The sequence below is a fragment of the Arachis hypogaea genome, chromosome 12, assembly GCF_003086295.3.
Source record: "Arachis hypogaea cultivar Tifrunner chromosome 12, arahy.Tifrunner.gnm2.J5K5, whole genome shotgun sequence".
Taxonomy (NCBI): domain Eukaryota; kingdom Viridiplantae; phylum Streptophyta; class Magnoliopsida; order Fabales; family Fabaceae; genus Arachis; species Arachis hypogaea.
In genome coordinates this window covers 6564478-6583770 of record NC_092047.1, presented here as the reverse complement: position 1 = coordinate 6583770, position 19293 = coordinate 6564478, and the positions used below count along the sequence as shown (strand labels likewise).

At 25.7% G+C, this 19293-nt stretch overlaps 1 protein-coding gene across 2 annotated transcripts; it reads right to left on the bottom strand.

Annotated features, from left to right (window-relative positions):
• Positions 1-122: 122 nt before the first annotated feature.
• Positions 123-4394, bottom strand: LOC112726601 (transcription factor bHLH67). Of its 2 annotated transcripts, none has more exons than XM_025776049.3 (4): positions 3727-4394; positions 2386-3129; positions 1353-1835; positions 123-575 (listed from the first exon to the last, which is right to left on the bottom strand). In XM_025776049.3, the coding sequence occupies exons 1-4, from the start codon at positions 3757-3759 to the stop codon at positions 495-497; spliced, it is 1341 nt and encodes a 446-aa protein (XP_025631834.1). In that variant the 5' UTR covers positions 3760-4394; the 3' UTR covers positions 123-494. The 2 variants fall into 2 exon arrangements, with proteins under 2 accessions (XP_025631834.1, XP_025631835.1); XM_025776050.3 differs by having other exon boundaries at positions 3511-4352.
• Between the last annotated feature and the right edge of the window lie 14899 nt (positions 4395-19293).

The following is a 19293-nucleotide window of genomic DNA, read 5'->3' as shown; positions in this document are numbered from 1 at the left end:
ACTTAGATAGATTTTGGCTAATGAATGCTATTACATTTTTATTAAATAATATATTAAATTTAGACCTTATCCAATGGCAAACAAAAAATATATTGGGTAAGAGTATAATATATAATCATGAATTAATGATAACTAACTAGCTATATATTATTAAAAAAAAAAGAGCATTTCTCAAACAATTAAAAATTACAATATGAAAAACATATCATACAATATTAGACTTCTAATTAAAAAGAAAAATTAACACCCACACACACACACACACACACATGACACATAGATTCAAAAACAAATATCAAAATAGATATATGATCACATGTATATAGTTGGAGTAGTAACCCCCCTCTATAATAATATAATCACCTAACATGGACATTGATACATGTAGACAAGATAATGAGTGCCATGTGTTCCCCGTTTCCCAGCCATTTCTGCCATTTTTGCTTTGGTCCTTTTATTCCTTAAGCTTCTTCTTTCATAATAGAATAATGAAGCTAACCATTAATGAAGTTGAATATGTGATGAACTGCTTCAGCTATCTCATTTGCTGATCTTAGCCTACACCCTTCTTCAATCTGCTTCACCACACAACATGCCAACTTTATTTATATTTATTACACAAAAATTAAAGAATGTACATATATATCTATTTAATGGTGCTACAACAAAAACAATATATTAAAGGCTTGTCTACTCTATAATAATTAGATTAAGATAGATATAATGATTACTGTAAAAAAAAAGTGTTTTATTTTTTTTAGAAAAAAATACTATTTATTGTTGTATTGACACATAATTTTTTTTTCTTTTTTTAGTAGTTTTGGTTTAATTTAAGATTTTTTTTTAAATGAAAGTAAAATTTGTCTCTATCATCATCTTGAATGAACTTGAACCACAGAATGAAAATAGGGGATGGCTTTATTTATTTTTTTTAAATGTTTAAACCAAATTAACAAGAAAAAATTTATAAATACCAATACCATTAAATTTTACTTTTTGTATAATAATAGTTTTCTTCTTTTTTGAAATAAACTTTTGTTTATATATTATTTTGAATTATAGAAATTAGGAAGATGAAGAAATAAAAAAAATTTTGCACTGAAATTTTGAATTTCAAATAACCTAAACATGAACTAGCTGATAATTTCAATTTATCAAGATATTAACTAACAACAATGTTGGAAATAGGGAAGCCATTCTTTTTTTTTTTTAATTTTTTAATTTTTGCTGAGCTTGCAAGTCAGAAGAGAACAGTACACACTGACTTGATTCCACTTTCTTGAGTTTGACCAAAAATTTAAAAAAGAAAAAGAAATGTATATGAAGTGATGAAAGAAAAGACAATGTAATACCTTGAGATTGAGGGAGTAGAGTACAGAATCATCAGAAGATGAAGTAATGTTGAGGTGCAAAATTGATAGCCTAAGATCTTCCAAAGCAACTATAGCTTTTACCAATTGACCATGCCTCCTTTTGCATTGAATCTTCAAGTTCACATGTGTTTGAATCAATGTCACTTCTATCTCTGCTGATTCTGATTTGTTCTCAGCTTTTAATTCATCACCATTACCACCACCACCACCAAAGTTTCCTTCTTCAGTGGATAATAATGATAATGATGTTGTTGATGATCTCATTATTCCATCATAACCACCATTTGTTGTTGAAGAAGAATTAGAGGAAGAACCAAAACCAATAGCATCTTCATTTTTGTTACTACTATTATTATTATTGTTCTTTCTTCTCATCCTTTTTTGTGCTTCAAGGGATTGAAGCAATTGCTCTAATTCCTTCACAAAATCAATTGCACCTCCAATGATTGAAGCTTGGTCACCCTACCACACCCCATTTAACACTTCATCATCATCAAAATATAAATAAAGCATTAAAATATATTTTTTTTAAAAAAAAGAAAAATTTACTGTGTTTTAACATGTGAAACTGAAAAAGATTGGATTTTTAACATTAACAAAGCAAAAGAAACTATTTTGAAGAAATGGGGTTTGTTTATTTACAGAATGCAGAAAATTTTCTTACACTTTAGCATGTGGGACTGTATAAAGATTGAATTTTTATGATGAACCAAGTAAAAGAATCTATTTTTTAGAAATGGGGTTGTTTTATTCAAAGAGAAAAATCAGTGTAACCTGTTATTTTTTGTACCTATTATTTGATAATAATAATAATAATAATAATAATAATATACTAAGTAATGAGTATGTAATGAATATAAAATAATAATTCCATTGTAATTTGTCCTTGAAATTTTGTACATTAAAGTAAGTTAAAAAATTATTTTGAAGCATTCAGAAACTCATGCCAAAAAAAAGAACACTCAAAATCTGACATACATTCATAATTCATAAATATAAACTTAGAACATACCCTTTGAATATAGGAAGGGGGCATGAGGGACCTTAGAACACTGAGATGATCATTCATTTGGCGCCTTCTATTTCTTTCAACAGCAATGTGAGTCATTCTTTGATTCTCCACATCTTCTTTGTTCTTGGCAGGCCTTGTTCTCTTCCTCTTCTTCCTCTCCCTTGTTGTTGTGGCAACACTTCCCACCTGTTGGGATTTCTGGCACACTTCTTGAGTGTTGCTATTTCCTCTTCCACCACACTTCTCAGTAGCAGCAGTAATAGCTTTTGTTGGTGTGGTGTTGTTATTATTATTCTCAACACAACATGAAGCTGAGGCTGAAGCTTGGTGGTGTTGTTGATGAAGCTCATAGCTCTCAGATTTCACTGGTGAATGTGATTGTTGTTGTTGTTGTTGTTGTTGCATCTCTACCATGACATCATGTGTGACACAACTCTTTTGATCAAGTTCTTGAACATTATTATTATTGTTGTTGTTGTTGTTATGGTTTTTCAAGTGTTGAAGCCTTAGAAGAGTTTGAAAGTTTGTTGGATCTTTGAAAGGGAAGAAGCATTGTTGTTGTGATGAGTAGTTTGGAGAATATTCCACACTCTGAAGCATTTGAAGGAATGGCATGTTATCTTCTAAGCTTGATATCATTAAGACTTGTTCTTCTTCTTCTTCAAGCCTCAATGCTGATTCTGAATCCAAAACCAAACCTTGTTGCTCTAAATAGTTCAATTCCAAATGTGACTCACCAAAGAACTACAAGAAAAAAGAAATAAAGATAATTAATTTTTTTTTTTTTGTCTTTGTTTGTCTACACTACTAGGTTTATTTATTTAAGCCTTGATAATAATAATAATAATAATAATAATAATAATAATAATAATTATAAAAAAAATAAATAAAATAAAATTGGGATCTTTTTATTTTTCAGTTCTCACACACCAAATAAAGTAAACCTTTCAAAAAGAAGTAAGGAATATATATTATGCTACCATTAATGGAGGGATGGAGCTAGAAAAGGGTCAAGTCTATAAGTCTATCTAGCTATATATGCAGAATTGAAGAGAGAAAAAAAAAAGTCAAAAAAACATAAATAAAATAGGGGAGCAGAAGTAGAATGTCAACAGAGAAGGGAACCTTTTCAGCAGAGAGGGAGCACAGAAGATACATCTTTTTCTCCTTTTGTTTTTCTCAGAAGAAAAAAAAAAAGTAATAATGGCAATGCAATGTTGCATTTAATGCAAAAGTGTTTTGAAATGAGCAAAATGGCAGTGGTACCTTTTCCTCAATTCCTTGAGTCTATAGAAAAAGAAAATGGAGATTGTAGAAAATAATTAAAATTAAAAAACATACACATGAATTGAGGGGTCCTTGGAGGCTCTCCATATTGAAGGCTGAAGAAGAATAATGAATAGTAGAAATGGTTTTGAATTGTTTCTTTGTTTCTAGTAGATGAGAAGAGTGACCAACATTCCTTAGAATAGTATATATAGTGTTTCCTTCTTATGAATACTATGAAAAGAATGGTAATTAATGTAATGCAGAAGCAGAAGCAGGAGTATAGGACCCCATTTGAGTATCATCACTATATTCCTTTCTTCTTCTTGTGCACTTTCATATATACCCTATTACACTCTCCCTCTCCCCCTTTATATATCAATAGAGGAATGTAATAAATGCTTGTTACTACTATGCACTTTGAGAATGAGAAAGAGAAAGAGAAAGAAAGGAAGATGAGAGAGAGAGAGAGAAAGAAATTAAACAACGGTGGTTGTTGATTGGGGCCTAGATAGATAGAGAAGAGTTGAAACATGGAACAGTAGTGGAAGCTAAGAAGGAAAGGAAGGGAAGGTGGTAAGAAATGAAAGGTGGGAAATTGAGAAATGGGGTTTGAGGTTTTAGGAATAGATAATAACACTACTAATATAGTAGTATGCTGGTATATAGTAGTAGAAGATGATGCATTTGAAGTTGTGAATACATAAAGAGGTTACAAGAAATCAATTTGTGTTACTCCAGCCGACGGTCAATTCACTCGTCCGCTTAATTAAGTATTGAAATTTTAAATTATATTTTATATATATAATAATTTATTAGTCAACAATAAATTTTTAAATAAAATTTTCATTCATACAAAATTAGTCTTTAATTTGTAAGATACGCAAAAAATAAGAAAAAAAAGAGAGGGACTAAATAACTAAGGAAAATTTTCAAGTGTACTATTATATCGGTATTTCAGTTATTTTTAACTGTTGATCTTAATTATAAAAGATATATATAATATATATAATTAAGATCAACGATTAAAAATTTCACTGATACATCGATATAACGGTATACTTGAAAATCTTCCAATAACTAATAAGGTCCCAAAGAGGCATTATTGGCGGTGGCAGTTTTTTGTCCAGCAGGGGGGACACAAGGTTGTGGGACTCTCTTCTCCCCTTCTCTCTTTGCTATAATAAGGTCTAAATATTAGAAGTAATATTCGGAATTAGTTTTCAGAAAATATTTTATATGATATTTTTATTTTTAATAAATTTTAATTATTTGAACTTGTGTTTTAGTTTTTTATTCTGTTCAACAAATTAATTGTTATTTTTTTATATAAAAGAATTAATTAGAGAATTTTAAATTTTTTAGAGATTTGTATACTTTTATTATAAGAACTGATTTTATCTAATTTTTAAATTTGATGTGAAAACTAATCTGTTTAATAAAATAAAAAATTAATTTAATAATCAAAATTTATTAAAAATTAAATTTTTAACAAAAAAAAGGTTCTTAAAACAAATTTGACGTACTATGCAGACGCTAAATTGAATTATTATATTTTTAATAAATTTATTCATTTAGTTTGAGTTTGAAACATATATATATATATATATATATATATATAAAAGTGGGTAATAATTAAGATTTATAAGTAGTTAATCTTAAGATCAAATCTGTAAATTTATATATTACTATTGCTAATTTAAAGTGTGTAATTGAATTCAAGTGATTATTTTTGTTTTAATTAAGTAAATTTATATATTACTATTGCTAGTTTAGAGTGTGTAATTGAATTGAAGTGATTATTTTTTTAATTAAGTGTCAATAATTTAATTATCAACAAGCTATAATTCAAATGATATAATCTTTTTATTTTTATTTAGAGATTTTGAATTTGAATCTCATTTTTAACTTTGAAAAAAGAAAGTGTCAATAATTCAATTATTACTTTAAGTATGAAAATGCTTAAATAAGATCTATATATACGTAAGACCTATATACACATACCAATTTAGATGAGTTAAATGGTCAATTCACTTATTTATTTAATTTAGTATCGGAAGTTCGAATTTTTTTTTTTTAAAATACAATAATTCATTGGTTAATGACAAATCTTTAAATAAATTCAAATTTACGATAAATTAGTTATTGACTTATTAAAGTGAGATGATAAGAGATTTAATAAGCAACAAAAAAAAATCTATATATCCATAAACAAGAAAGAATAAAAGAAAATTGTATTATTGTTGATTTCTCTCTCTCTCTCATGTATATTGACTAGTGAGAAGGAGAGAGTGTACGGCAAGGCAGGCTAAGCAGAGCTTTGGAAAGGGCTTCCATGGATTGTGTGGTCGGATAGATATGATGGATGGATCATTTATCTATCACAAAAATACTCAAAATAACGTTTAGCTAGCTGTTTTCATGCCAGAAACACCTTCAAAAAAAACTTTATTACTTCTTATGGATTTTGTATATTTTCATTTATTGTTTTGGGTTTGACTTTATTCCGCCATGCATAGTATTTTGGTCTTTAAACTGTATACTAATTTTCCAATTTGTCAACCATATAAAATATGAGTATTAAGATAATACATTCTTCAGAAATTTTGCGATCAATTTATTTGTAGGTTTTTTAACAAAATAAGTATTGAATAATAATATTTTGATAAAATTTTGTGATAAATATATATACGTTTTTTAATATATATATATATATAAGCCTTTAAGAAATTAGATCTATAAGTTTATAATTGATAATATAAAAAATTGACAGACGGAAGATACGTGTCGAATGTATTTATCCGTAAGTACAGGGAAGAAAAGAAATTAGTCCTATAAAAAAAATAGAAAAAAAATGAAGGATATATAATATAAGAGACATGTAAACTCGGGTAAGTTACTTAAATAAATAGATTTGAGAAAACCTTTATTCAAATGTGCAAAACTGGGTTTTGTTACCTGTATGTGCAAAATCTCATTTCTATGTAAACCGTGGCAACCCACCACGGTTTCAAAATGTGCATAAACCGTGGTGAGTCAGGACGGATTATGAGTGAGAAAGTTTGAGTGTAAACTGTGGTAGGTCACCACGGTTTACTAAGGAGGGCTGGCGTGCATAAACCGTGGTGAATCACCACGGTTTATGAAGAAATGGCATTACACATTAAATGCATTAACTCTTTTCTTTTGTGATGTAATCCGCTCACTGTATTACTAGTATTAGGAAATAATAGATAGAATATATCTTTGCGTTATAGTATTATTTTGTATATAAAGGTCACCAATTTATACCATTTAGCTAATTTAAATAATATTAGTTTAAATTGAATGAACCTCTTATTAGCATATTTATTAAAAGGTGATAACGGAAAAAATATACCTTTTATATGTTATGTAGTGAGTACAGTACTGTTATAGTACTGTTATGCTGCAAAGAATAACTTACCAATTGGATTTGCCAATTGATGATAAGAAGGTATTTTTTAGCAATAAATTTTTTATAAGAATTCAGTGTGGATTTATGGTAAACAGAATCTAATGAATAATAATACATAAAAAAATTGTGTCTGTAAAAGGAGTACACAATAAAATCTAACAAATAGGATATTTTATATCTTTAAATTTTATTGTGCCCTAAAGTTTGATAAATGAAACAAAGAAATACAAATAGTACATATAAATAACTTTCAAAAAATAATATTATATTTATAGGATAAAATATGAGACTACAAATTTATAGATATGAATTTAAATTTGGTATAATATTTTAAAATTAGATAAAATATGAAATTTAGGCTTTTTGCAATTTATGAAAAAAATTTATTTATATTTTAATTTTTTCTTTTTTGTTAATCTGCAAAAAGTTTTTATGGTATTTTATAATTTGTGAGAAGTTGTCTTTTATTAGTATGTTAAAAAATTGAAAAAATAAACACCCTGCCAAAAGTAGCTATGGTGAGAACTAAGAAGTAGCTGATTTATACTTGCTTAAATAGTTAAATCACTTCCGAGTCTCATTATACATTATACTACCAAATAATTTCATCTTAAAATTAATTTTTTGATAATATATATACTCGTACCAACTATATTTTAGATAATTAATATTATATATACTAAGGGTTTTATGTGTAATGCCATTTCTTCATAAACTGTGGTGACTCACCACGGTTTATGCATGCCAGCCCTCCTTAGTAAACCGTGGTGACCTACCACGGTTTACACTCAAACTTTCTCACTCATAATCCGCCCTGACTCACCACGGTTTATGCACACTTTGAAACCGTGGTGGGTTGCCACGGTTTATATAGAAATGAGTTTTTGCACATACGGGTAACCAGATCCAGTTTTGCACATTTGAGTAAAGGTTTTCTCAAATCTATTTATTTAAGTAACTTGCCCTGTAAACTCTGTATGGTCCAACCATGTAATTATTAAGATTCTAAAAATTAAAAAACTTAATCGAAATTTTACTGAAATTGAATTGAATATAATAAAATAATATATTTATATATAAAATATATATTTAAAAAAATAATTTTTTATATTTTATTATTTTAAATTGAACTTATTTAATACATTACATTTTTGTTGGGTCAATTGTGGAGAATTCTCAACCATTGAAAAGATGAGAAGACATCACATCTAACTCAAAATCTTAAAGTATTAAAATAATGGGTCTTTCATCTTATAAATTTTTTATTATTTTTTAATGTGGAACTAATTTCATACACTCCTCACACTTACAATACTAACAATTAATTGGGTCCAGTTCTTGGAACAATTATAATTAGACTTGGTGGTGAGACTAGCCCAGAAACGCCCCACTTGAAAGAACTCTAGCCTGTAAAAGAAAAATATTCGGATGGTATCTTGTAAATCCTGACATATATCCCGGATGGATTCATTTAAATCTTCAACAAATTCACCCTGTAAATATTATAACTTAATAATATAATTTTGTATCAAAATCATTTACTACCAAGGTTCAGAATTACAGTTAGTGCCTTATGTTTTAGCAATTTTATTTATGAAATTCTAATTGTTGGTTGTCATTTTTCACATTGGATGCTCTCTTCTAGCATTGGCATTTTGTTAGACAATACACTAAATTTGTTAGTGTCCATGTTTAGAGCTTATCCTCTTACTTTCTTATTATCTATGTCTATAGCATTGACGTTTCATTAGGTTAACATATTCATTTATAGTGCCTTACTTATTTGTACTTGATTGTATTGTAAGAAATTTTAAGTATTATTTTAATTTTTCTATTTTAAAATATTTATTTAAACCATACGTTTCATTAGGTTAACATATTTATTTTAAGCATATTGGGAAGAATAACGCTAAATACGCTGATAATCGACGGTATTTAAGTATGTCTAAGTGTGTTTCGAAAAGAATTTTTTATCTTTTATTAAGATATGGTTAAACATAATAAACACGTGTGTCGGACGAATATTGATAAATATCGTGTTTAAAATGTGTTTAACACGTGGATACGACAACTCAGCAAAGTGTCCGCATTTCATAAGATATATATATACAAAAAATAAAGTTAAAAATAAGTTAAATTATATATGTATTTATATACAAATACACAATAGTGAATTTTTAGTATGTATATAATATAATTATAAATTAATTATAAGATGAAGGAAATTAGAATAAATCTTAGCAACATTTTAAAATATAATATTTTTAATTTTAATATTTTTTGTTGAAAACTACATTTAATATTACTTGACTAGTAGTTGTCAAACTAGAATTTTACAAAATTGTTTTTTTCTAACATTGTCTCTGCTCTAAAGAGTCAAAACTGAACGTTCAATTTTATCCAGGCTAAAGTGCCACTAATTGTCAATTTATACAGCACATGGTATGGGACCATGCCACGTACGCCTTCAAAAAACTATATAGCAGCTTTTTAATATAATTCTTCAAATAAAATAAATAACACTTGAAATTGCATTTGCAAACACATAATCATTTATATCTCTTTTTTTATTGGATTAAAAATTTTATAAATTTACTATTTAAAAATTTCAAAAAAAAAATAACATAAAAAAATCATATAAAAATTTACGCAAACTTTAAGAAATTTTTTAACAGATACAAACATTAAATTGAGTATAAAGAATTGCTTTGCTTACTAATATTAAAGTCATTTTTAATATTTTAAAACCTTTTAATAGCATTTTTTTTTTCTAAAATTATTCTTCTCTCTTTAAGTCTTAACCTCAGTATCAATAAATCAGTTTTTTACCATCGTTAAAACTCCAATACTAATGTTGTGGTCACCACTACTGCTATCATATTCATGGCCTCTGTCACCGCAACTATAAATAAATTTAGTAAGTTTATTCATTTTATATCTTTTCTTTTTTTTTTTTTTCTTTTCTATTATAAAATTATTTTTTTAAACCTAAGCTGATATAGAGAAAGGAACAAGAATAATTATATATCTAATATTTTGACCCTTTTAAATTTTTGTCTTTTTTCTATTTATTTTGGCTTTAAGTTATAAACTTCGCTATTTTATAAATAGTGTAAATTTAGTTTCTACCCCTCAAATTTATTTTTACGGGTTATTTAATTTCTTGCGGTAAAACGAAAAAAGTATGCCTTACTTCGGGTTTAATGTTTGTCTAAATGCAATAATGTACAACGTAACAAAATGTTATACATGACGATATATAGTATAGTGTTCATTGTTCAATGTTATATCATTTGTATATAAGTGTAAGCGGGTTATCCTGCTATAATGCATAAATATTGATACAGATACGAAATATGACATGATAAAAATATGTAGATACATAAAATTTAAAATCTTATAAAATACAGAAATATAGTATATATAACATATAAAATATTTTTAAATAAATTATAATAATAATTTGATATTTTATTAATATTAAAATATAAAATAATTTTTTAATTATTTTTAATAATTTTTTTAATTATATAAAATATTTAAAATATTTTTTGTCTTAATAAATAATAACGTATATTATTTTTAAATTTATTTTAAAAATATATATTAAGAATAAAATTATATACGCTGAATGTGTTCGAAATTTTTTAACTTATATTTATGTATCCAAATCCAAAACTCGCTAAAAACCAAGGCGAGACCTGTCAGCCCATAAAAATAAAACAATCATAAAATGCTAATTTGCTCCCATTTTATGATAGACTGATCGAGCGGTTGGTCAGCCCACTTTATTTAAAAAAAATAATTTAATAAAAATTTAATTATAATTCATATTCAAATAAAAAATTAATTAAATTATAACATATTTTTTTTTTATAAATCTTTTATTTTTAAGTTCTCAATGCCAATAATTGTCTATAATAATATCTATTTTTAAATTACTATAAAAATTAAAAAATAATATTTTTAATTTAATTTTTAAATAAAATCAATTATAAAAACATAAATTTGTGATAGAAACAAGTTATTTACCTTCGTACATATATATATATATATATGAGATATATGAGAGGACAAAATAAAATAAATAAAGAAAAAAAAAGAGAATAGAAAGTAAACGAAATGTGTTTGAAAATTATAATTTTAAATTTTTGTACATATATTCTTACAGTAATCACCACTTCTCTTTTTTCTTAAAAAAAAAAAAAAAGAAAATTTTGAGTTGACCGGCCGGCTCACTAAAATTTGTGGTTTGACCAGTTCAAAATTTTAGATCGATCTATTTTTTTGGCAAATTTAACAGATTGCTCCACGACTGCATTTTAACATCGTCTTTTTTGGATTTTATTAATTTTTTTGTTACTTACTTAGTATCTGTCATTTTATCCCCTATTAATCCAAACTCGATCTTAGTCACCAAAAAAAAAAAAAAAATCCAAACTCCACCTTAAGTACACATCTGAATGTGATGAATAAGTCGTTTAGCAAGAATAGTTATATACACTAAGCCTCCAAACCTGCTTAAGCAAAAATTGAGTGATCTAACAAGTAATTATTTATTGATTTTTATTGTTTACTATTACACTTAATAAAAATTGAGTGATGTAACAAATAAATACTGACTTTATTTTATTTTATTTTATCATAAATTTCTTTACTAAAAATAAGGGAAAAATCTTTTATGATTATTCATGAATCATGGTAAATAAGATAAATCGGTTGAGCAGCTAACAAATTTAATGAGTAAACGTTGTTTTTTATTTACGTAAAAATGAGATGACATGCATGCGTATATATTAATATAAAAAAAATATATATTCAAAAGTATTTTTCTATTATATCACTTATTTACTCACAACTTTAAAATTTTTAAGAATATTCAATTGTATTATCTTTCTAACCAAAAATTCATCCTTCATTTTCATTAGATATTTATATTAATTCAGTTAAATGACAGTAACAACAAACAAATTAATATAAAAAAAAATCTAAAAATTCATCATGTATGTGAAACATGAACATGACACGTAAACATAAACATTAGCTATGATTGTGCCTAAACTTTTACTTTTTCCGTTGAACTCTAACAAATTTCAGATTCACAATTCTATCAAGAATTTCGGGATTTTGTTGCATGAAAAGAAGTTCAAAAACTGTTAGTTAAAATCCACCTTTCGTCCTTGTTTGTCTCGTTTATATGTTGTCAGGAACATATGTATGTAGCTAGCTGTGGAATTTGTTGCTAAGAAATTGATTAAATTTTGGACTTTGGCCTCATGACATTAGCTAAGGTTCTATTTTTCGTATTAATTGTGTCTCCGATTATATCTTTTTTGTTTTAATATAATCCTATTGTCCTATACCTTGGCCACATTTAAAGGAGTCTTTTAGACTTATTTATTATTTTTATATCTATAGTATTTAATATCACCAAAAAAAATTTATTGACATAAATTATTATTCTAAGCGTGATGCCAATTAGTGAGCGAAGGATAGATTGGTTTTATTCCATGTTTCCCTTTTTTTTATATATAATTTATCAAAAATATTAGTAAAAAATGGTTAAAACTTATTATTTTGGTTTTATTTAATATTTTTACCACAAATAAATATTAAATAAGACAAATTTAAATTATTTGAACTAATTATTTTTTATTTTTCTAATATTATCTGATAATTTATATAGTATCAACCACATTATATTTACATTAAAAAATAGCTATTAAATTAGTCACATATAAAGAATATATATTAAAAATAAATTAAATAATATATAATTATATTGTGATTAATTTGATAACTGATTTTTTATACATACACATGTATACACATGTAGTAATTTTGTATAAATATTTTTTGTAATTGTTTATTGGTTTAATTAGAAAAGAAGTTCCTAAAATGTCAATCAATTTGATTAAAGCCCTAATTTGTTCCATCTTGGAGCAAAATAGATGGATTTTTAGATTTTAAAATTAATTTTAGTCCACTTAGTCCCAAAATGTTTCAATTTTTTTCCAATTTAAATTAAAAAATTATGTATAATGTAATGCAATATATGATACTTTAAACTTACAGTACTATAAGTGCTCTTAATCTAGTACTGTAAAAGATTTCTAAAATTTAGAATTCAAATTTTTATGATTTTAATAAAAAAAATTATCATAAGACAAATAAAAATGAAAAAAAATTATACAAAAATTAAAAAGAAAATCCTTGCATGAAGAGACGTATTAAAAATATAATTGTTCATGTACATTCTACTATCAATTTTAACTTTTAAAAAAATATATCATAACGCATATATATATATATATATATATATATATATATATATATATATATATATATATATATATATATACTATTACTATAAAAGGGTTTTATATATATAACTAATTATTGTATATTATTATATCAAATAAAAATAATTAATTTTAAAATCTACTACTAAACAAGTATTTAAATATATAAATTTAATTAAATAATTATATATATATATGTCTAGGAAATGTCATGAACCAATGGTTGGCCTCAAAATTCTAGAAGCATTATCCAATATATATATTGTAATTGTTTATTGGTTTAAATAGAAAAGAAGTTCTTAGAATGTCAATCAATTTGATTAAAGCGCCAATTTGTCCCATCTTGGAGCTAAATAGGTGGATTTTTAGGTTTTAAAATTAATTTTAGTTCACTTAATCCCAAAATGTTTCAAATTTTTTTAAATTTAAATTAAAAAATTATGTATAATATAATGCAATACATGGTACTTTAAACTTATAGTACTATAAAGTGCTCTTAATCTTAGTTTTTAACAGTTGCTAGCTTTGTTATTCATGAATGTTTAAACGTGTAAATTATGTATAATAAACTGAAACTCAATTTACATTATCATTTAAAAATAACTATATATATGTGGCTTAAATTATGCAAATTGAATATTATATTTTGAAACATGTTATATGTCGGGCAACTTGAATATTAGTTAAACCAAAACAAGGTCACGTTCAGATACCTCCAATTTTAGTGTTTGGTCGTCGCTTATCATCATTTATATCTTGAAAATCCACACTAACTGATGAATCACAAATTTGGTTCTCAAATGTTTAAGTAGCTTTAGACTTGACACTCTTGTAAGTTAAAAAGAGAAAGTGTGGACGGTGGCTACTATAATTTAATCTGGATAGCTTAGTAGGCAATGAATAACCTAGTATCTTAACCACGTATCTCATATACTATCATGCACGAACACTGGTACGGACACGAGACACGACACCATATGAAACACGTGACACGTAAATTTTAAAATCTTACATGATACGGGAACACGCATGCATATGAAATATAAAGTATTTTTTAGATAAATCGTAATGATATTTTGATATTTTATTGATATTAAAATATAAATTAAATTTTTTTAATTATTTTTAATGTCTTATTTTAATTATATCAAGTATTTAAAATATTTTTTGTTTTAATAAATAATAATATATACTATATCTAAACTTATTTTAAGAATATATGTTAAGAATAAAACTGGACATACTGCACATGATGGTATTTAGATGTGTCTAGGCGTATCCGAAAATTTTTTTTAGTTTTTATTAAGACACGGTTGGACACAACTGACACGCATGTCGGACGAGTGTCGTTGAGTGTCGTGTCTAAAATGTGTCCGACAGGCAGACACGACAACTCAGTAAAATGTCTGTGCTTCATAGCTCGTATATATAAAATTTTGCTATATGTCTTAACGATAAAGTGTAACTTGCCAAAATAAAAATTATAAATTAATATTCAATTTAAAAGTATAAAAATAAATAATTTTTAAAATTTATTATAAAAAATAAATTAAAAAAAATTAAATACCAAATAATAGATATTATAAAAGTAACATATATATACCTCTTTTTATTAGTTTAAAATTAAAAAAAATAATATTATAACATAATATCAAATTTTTTATAGCCTAAAAGTAAAAAATTTGATTTTTAGTGATTCTAATAAAAAATAAAAAATTTTATCATAAGACAAATAAAAAAAATTATATAAAAATTCAAAAAAAATTCTTGCATAAAAAAACGTATTAAAAATACAATTAGTCACGTGTATTTTACTATTAATTTAAACTTTAAAAAAATAATATCATAAATCACACACACACAGATATAATATATATATATATATATATATATATATATATATATATATATTAATATAAAAGAATTTTATTTACATATATAACTAATTGTATATTATTATATCAAATACAAATAATTAAATTTAAAATTTATTATACTAAACAATTATTTAAATATATAAATTTAATTAAATAATTATATAATTTTTTTATATTATATATATATATATATCAAGAAAATGTCACGAACCAATGGTTGGTCTCAAAATTCTACAAACATTATCCACTATTTATATTTTTCTGCCGAGTCAATTGGTACAATGATAATCCCCTATGAGATATACAATTTACACATTCAAATTTCGTTAAGGCCTAATACGGACAATTTCTTATGCATGCTGGACCAATGTGATATATAAATATTGTTTTTTACTTTGATAGTTATCATACCACAGCAAATATTCTGTCGTATAAGGCGAATTTTAGTGTCATAATATTTCCCTTTCCCACGGTAATATTCTCAATGATGCTATTTCAACATCACTTTTTTAAAACCCTATATGAAGGACGACATTTTATTATCTCACTCACGTACATAATAAAAGTAGCATCAATTAAGTTATATCCACCTAATTTTAAACAAGAATAAACTACCAAAATAACCTGTAATTTTTGAAAATGCAAACAAAAATATCTTCGACTTTTGTATTCAGCAAAATATTTATGCATTTGATTCAAAATTCTGTAGTAATATTTGGATAATTATTTAAAAATATATATAAAAAATTAAATCAATATTTAATCTTTAAAATTTTTTATTTTTTAAAAGTATTTTTGATGATTGAAAAAAGAGTTATTTTACGTGTACACTAAAATTAGTTACTAAAATCAACTATTAGTATAAAATACATGCTAAAATGTAAATATATATTGAAAATAAATTAAACCACACATATATTTATACACAAATATATTAGTGGCTGATTTTAGTGGTTAATTTTAGTGTACAAATAACATTTTTGTTGGAAAAATAAAAGAATATACTTAACATAAAATTATAAATTTCTAAAAATAAAAATGTCTCATTTTTAAATTTATATTTATTAAAAATCACATTAAAATTTAATATCTAAAATATTTTTTAAAAATATATATTTAATATCTTAAAAATAAAGAATATTTTATCGGCAAATTCAAAAATCGAGAGGCATTTTGATAGCCTTTAAATAATTACATGTTAACTAAATTTGTAAAATGCTTCATATATATGTTTGTATTTTATCGGTGGATTTCTTTAGGGACTTTAATTAGTTATACGAGATATATAAACTTGATGTTATATTTAATTAAGGGTGATGGAGGAGGTGATGGAGAGGGAAAAAGAAAGCTTTTTGGAGCAGAGTGAATACGAAGGAAAGAGAATAAGGAACATAAGGATATTTTTTGTGGGAAGAATGATTTTAAAATTAAATTTAATATTAGGATAATTACGTAAAAAATTTTTTGGGAATGATTTTAATTTTTGGTCAAAATCATAAGAACTAAAATTATACTTACCCCATTTAAGAACCAAAATCTTAAAGTGAATATTTATCTCTTAATAATAAATAATTTTAAAAAAGTTGGATTAGTCTAATAGTTAACTCATCAGATCATTTAAACAAATGTTGAGGTTTTGAATTCTGTCTTGTGCATGCAGTAACCCATTGGCCAACGACAAACTCTTAAATAGAGCTTTAATCCGCAACGGATTAGTTTTTAACTTGTTGGGGTAAGAGATACCGTGAAAAACTAAAATAATAATAATAATATTGTAAAATAAATAAATAAATAAGATGTATTAAATATAAAATAAAGATGTGTAAATAGAAGACTCTAGTAGGAGTGTTTATGGATCGGATCCGATCCGCATATCAACGGTGTTTATCCGAATTCGATCCAAAAATTGCGGATATGGATCCGATCTGCAAGACTATCGGATCGGATTGTGGATTTTGTGTAGGTATCCGCATATCCGCGTATCCACAAAAATAAAGAAATAAATAAGTAAATATTCTTTTTATATTTTATTTCAACTAATAATTATCATATATGTTGTATTATTTTAATTTATTATTTAAGAAAAATATGTTTGATATTATTTTAACAGTAAACATATTTAAAAGAATAGAAAAAATAAATTTTATTGATATTTTTTAATAAAAATAAGCTTTTCAAAATATTTTTGTGTTTTACGGATATATCCAATATCCGATCCGATCAAATTCACACGAATAGGATCTAAGCTTAAAAACTGCGGATATGAGATATGATCCGATGATTTTAGTACGGATCGATTCGAAATTTTGGCCATATTCGATCTGATCCGATTCTATCTGCGTTCACCCCTAGACTCTAGTATTAATATCCACCAATATAATTAACTCAATATAATATAGATGATTCATATATTTATTTAATATATATAGTAACGTAAAGAGAGAAAGAAGAATATTAGCAGTATATAAAGAAAAAAGGATTATTGTTATTGCTTTGTGTGTTATTCTCGGGCCACACTTTTTCTATTTATACATATAGAAGATTCTCTTTTCATGGTTTCATAAATGTGGAGTCCAACCTTGAAACTTTTGCACCGTCCACTATTAAGTTTTTGGACCTCGAAAATGATTTAATTGGACGAATGGACATTCATATTTATCACAACACTTTCATTGGATGTCCATTTAATATTATGTCTCGTTAAAACCTTACTAAAGAAAAACCTGTAACACCCTCACTATTAGAATGTTACGCTTCCCGCTGCACCATTCTAATAGCAAGAAGTATTATGACAACTTCATATACTTAATAATAAAATAGGAGCCTTTGACTCGAAATCGTATCGTTGTTTTCTTTTTAATAAAAACAGAAATACTTTTTAACTGAAAATAAACAAGCTTATACATATATGCAAAACTTCTTACTTAGACAACTTACAAGCATTATATACCTACATATTATTACAGTCACAACTCCTATCCCTCTTACAAAAATATAATAATAAAGGCGAGGGAAAATTTATAACATATGTATACAAACAAAAACAACATATATAATTAAAAACTTAACAAAAATTCTGCAAACTTCTTCGTCCGTCCTGAAAATATAAAAACTGTAGGGGAGTGAGAACCTAAACACACGGTCTCACCACTGAGTTTCAGAATAGTCATAAGAAGATATTTAAAGAGAAATAAGTTAAGTATCCAGAAATCCAAAACTCACTTTTCTTATAAAAGAATCTTAAAAGTTTCCTAACTGTATGAATGACCAACTTGTTCCAAACAGAGGTTCATTAAACCTATGCTAAACCAGTTTGATATTTCATACTTTACTAAACCTTAATCAGAAACCAATTACGCAATCAACCAACACTATCATCAATTCAGCACCAAAATTCAATCTCAAAAGTACCACACCAGAACAAATACAGGCAAAACAGACAAGAAAAATATAGGTATAGGTAGCAGTTACAGCAAGTAGCTCATATAGCAGTTAGAGACAGTTAAGCAGTTAGGCAAACCAAAATAAATTCAAACCCAAATAAAGCATGCAAATGCATATGATGCATGTCTGCCCTATGGCTAATGAGCTCATCTGTCGGTTATACAGCCAACCCAACATATCCTGGTAGCTAACCATTGGACAAAACATCAAACACAGAGCAAGTGGGACCTCGCCTCAACCCTTGCATCTTACCCGCGTACCCGGAGTAGGGGACATCTTCACCCTGCCTCTTACCCAGATAGTGTTACATTTTCTTAATAAATCGAATTGAAAACAAAATTCTTTTGGTAATAAATCGAGATCAAATAATATTCTTAAATAAGATTTGCTTTTAAATAACATTTTAAATAAAGTCTCAGAGTTTTATAAAAATTTGGCAGCATTTTCTCTAAAATTCGGGCTATGCCACCCTTTCAAAGTCTCAACTAAACAATCTCTCAATCATTTCGAATATCAAATCCTTTTCAATAATCAAACCATTTTCAAATATCAAATAATTCTCAATAATCAAATTGTTTCCTTT

Coding starts and splice junctions, on each gene's coding strand:
- LOC112726601 (XM_025776049.3), bottom strand. CDS start 3,759: ATGGAGAGCCTCCAAGGACCCCTCAATTCATGT. Junction 1,836..2,385: donor CCCCTTCCTATATTCAAAGG/GTATGTTCTAAG, acceptor GGGGTGTGGTAG/GGTGACCAAGCTTCAATCAT. Junction 576..1,352: donor TCTACTCCCTCAATCTCAAG/GTATTACATTGT, acceptor GTGGTGAAGCAG/ATTGAAGAAGGGTGTAGGCT.